This window comes from Metopolophium dirhodum, chromosome 1, assembly GCF_019925205.1.
Source record: "Metopolophium dirhodum isolate CAU chromosome 1, ASM1992520v1, whole genome shotgun sequence".
In the NCBI taxonomy this organism is placed as follows: domain Eukaryota; kingdom Metazoa; phylum Arthropoda; class Insecta; order Hemiptera; family Aphididae; genus Metopolophium; species Metopolophium dirhodum.
In genome coordinates, this window is record NC_083560.1 from 113,337,744 (window position 1) to 113,341,326 (window position 3,583).

At 29.9% G+C, this 3,583-nt stretch overlaps 1 protein-coding gene across 1 annotated transcript; it reads left to right on the forward strand.

The window, feature by feature from the left end:
- Positions 1-254: 254 nt before the first annotated feature.
- On the forward strand, positions 255-3,334 carry LOC132951371 (zinc finger MYM-type protein 1-like). The gene is made up of 6 exons (XM_061023187.1): positions 255-417; positions 581-676; positions 776-868; positions 927-2,480; positions 2,544-2,990; positions 3,081-3,334. The coding sequence occupies exons 1-6, from the start codon at positions 255-257 to the stop codon at positions 3,332-3,334; spliced, it is 2,607 nt and encodes an 868-aa protein (XP_060879170.1).
- The last annotated feature ends 249 nt before the right edge of the window (positions 3,335-3,583 follow it).

Sequence of the window (3,583 nt, forward strand, 5' to 3'; positions counted from 1 at the left end):
TTTACCCACGATTGTACTATCTTTAATCGTGATATTACTGTGTCATTATTATCATATAGTATCATATAATATTTATTGGGTATAATTGGTAAATTATCACTAGATTCTATAAATAGTTGTCAGTGGTAATCCCATGTTTTTCTTCTACCAGCAGAGGTTATCATATTTATTTTATTTTTATCGTGTTTTGTGGTGTGATTCGTCATTCGTATTTCGTTGTCAGTTTTGTCGTTACACAAAATTCGATTTCGAAAATGGAAATAGAAAATCGTAAGTGCATATGTGGCAAAAGACGTGCTAATTTAAATAACACAAATTGGTCGCGGCACTTGGCGTCTTGTAAAAAAGTTAAATTGAGTCTTACATCACAAAGTGTTTCATCATTTTTTAAAAAATCAAGACCAACTTCTGATACAGGTATTTATGAAATCATATTTATTCAATCCTACTAATTAGTAAAACTAATGACTTATAATATTGTTCAGTATAATATTTTTTTTTTTTTTAAAAGTAGTTTTGTTATGCTTTTTAAATTATTGATTAAATAAATAAATAATTTATTTTAATACATTTTACACAGACTATCCTGCCTTAACAAATAATAGAAAGGAAACACAAAACAACGTTCCAGCGTTATTAAATAATTGTTTGATTGGACAACAAAATGATGATGATGGTATGTAATTTAAAATTTTTAACTTAGGTAATAAGCATTAAGCGATTAGTTTTCTTGTAATTAGTTAAATGATCATTTTTTTTTTTATATATATAATAGAACTAGAATCGAAGAACCCGGATATTGAGAGTTCTACTGCAATTGAAATTAATGGTGCATCATCCAGTCAAGTTGTAACTTTGGTCCCATCAGGTAAAATTAATATAATGAAATGAGTAGTAGACAGAAGTTAATTTACAATTGTTTTTAGCATATAAAGAACTTAATGATCTTAGCAACGATCCTGCTATTTTGAGTCAAATTGAAAATATTGATCCAGGATTGATAAGCTATTTTTTGAAGATGGGTGCTGCTCAACCATTGCCTACTGAATTGCCTGACAAACAATTTCCCAGGGACCATAATGGCAGATCTTTTCATGAATCCTGGTACTGGAATAAACGGTCTACTGGTGAAGTATTACAAAGAAAATGGCTATCTTACTCTATTAAAAATAAAAAAATATATTGTTTGTACTGTGCATTGTTCGCCCGTAATAATAAGCCAAACTGGACAAGACATGGGTTTTCTAACTGGAACAAAGGTACCACTAGTATAATAATGCATGAAACTTCAGAAGCTCATATTATGGCTTCGATAAAAGCAGCATATAGGCAAGTTGAATATCCTCTTATACATTCTATGAAAGAATCCTCCATTGCTAATATTGCTTTTAATAAAGAAATTGTTAAACACTTAATTGATTTAACAATGTATCTAGGCAGACACTCTTTACCTTTTCGAGGTCATAGAGAAGGATGGCAAGAAAATATTCGAGGTAATTATAAAGATTTGGTTTTACTTCTTTCAAAATATTCGCCTGTTCTATCTTCTTATGTTACAAGTGTTGAGTTAAAAGGAAGAAAAACTTACAATTTTATATCTTGGCAGAGACAGAACCAACTAATTGAAGCCATTTATAGAAATATACATGATGTAATTAAAAAAGAAATCTTAACTGCTGTATTTTTTAGTATTTCATTAGACACGACATTCGATGTATCACGAAAAGAACAACTATCTTTAGTCATTCGCTATATCAACAAAGAAAATGGCACTGTTTGTGAAAGACTTGTTGCTCTACGTGAGACTGTCCTGACTACTGGAAAACATTTATTAACAATGTTGGATACAATTTGTTTAGAAATGAGTTTAGATTGGAGAACAAACCTTGTTGGTCAATCATATGATGGTGCAGCGTCCATGAAAGGTTCCTATAATGGACTTCAATCTCTTGTTAAAAAAGAAAATCCGTGTGCAGTGTACGTTTGGTGCTGGGCTCATCGGTTTAATCTAGTTGTTGTTGATGCTGTTAGCTGTTGCATAGAGGCTCGAGATTTATTTGGATATTTAGAAACTTTATATGATTTTATAGGAAGTAGTAAGAAGCGTGTACATGTTTATAGTACTAATCAGAAAACAAGGTATCCAAATAAACTACTTCGAAGACTCAAGCGAGTTGAAACCACTCGATGGTCATCTCATTCGTCTTCTCTTCAAACTGTTCTTGATACTTATGATGCTATTATTGACACATTGTTTGATATTAAAGATGACCCTATGACAGATAGAGTTTCAAGTGTTAAAGCTGGAAGCTTACTTGATTACTTATTGCAAGAACGATTTTTATTAACAGCACTTATCTTCAAAAAAATATTTGATAAAACTAGTACTCTTAGTAAATGTCTGCAAAGTGTTGATATTGATTTATGTTCTGCTATTAGCCATGTTCAACAAACTCTTAATACTATCAAGACATTCAGAAGTGATAATGAATTTAAAAATCTTATACAAGAAAAAGATAATTTCATACAATCAAAAAATAAAGAATTTTCTTTTACACCATTGCCTGTCAATAGAATTCGTCGTACTAAAAAAATGCCTGGGGAAATCTCTTCCGATCAACGTATAATTGACCAAATAGAAAATTTTAAAGTCAATACTTTCTATACGATTCTCGATATTACCACTACTCAAATAACTACAAGGTTCAATGAAGAAACAATGCCATTTTTTAAAGACTTAAGTCTATTTTCACATAAACGGTTAAGAGAAGTGGCTGAGACCAATATTATACCGAAAGATGCGTTCAAAGGGTTTTCGGAAGTATACGGTAAATTTGTTGATGAGGAATCTTTAAAACACGAATATATTCAGTTCTCCAAATCATACTTTGATTTTGAAAAAATAATGAATCTACCAGTAAAATTTGATGACACCAACAAGGATTCTTGGATACAATTTGATACTGATGGCGATGATGATGATGATGATGGTGATAATATTCAATATAATAAAATAGATCAAAATAGTAAAAAAAATAGTGGAACTATCAATACTATTTTTAAAGTTGTCCATTCATCAGGATTAAAAGAAATATTCCCAACCATGTACACAGCACTGAGTATTGCTGTTACCCTACCAGTATCTAGTGCTTCACCTGAACGAGCGTTTTCAAAATTAAAATTAGTGAAAAACCGTTTAAGAAGCACTATGTCAGAAGATCGATTGGAAGCACTTATGATAATGGCATGTGAATTAGATATACAAATTGACACAGAATGTGTGATCAAATACTTTGCTTCCAATAGTTCAGTTCTTGCTAAGCTGCTTACTTAATTGTATAATTATTTATATTATATTAGTAAAACATTGTATTATATTATTATATTACATAATGCACTAATTGTAATCTTGAAAATGCTTAGTAATTAGTTTTATATAATATTTTATAAAAATAATAATAATAATAACTTTATAATCCATGTGTAATCATGTAAAAACTCAAATAAAATAATCTTAACATAGGAAATTGTGTGTAGTATTTTCATATTATATTAGATGGCTGAAAAGTTTAAGTGGGTGGGT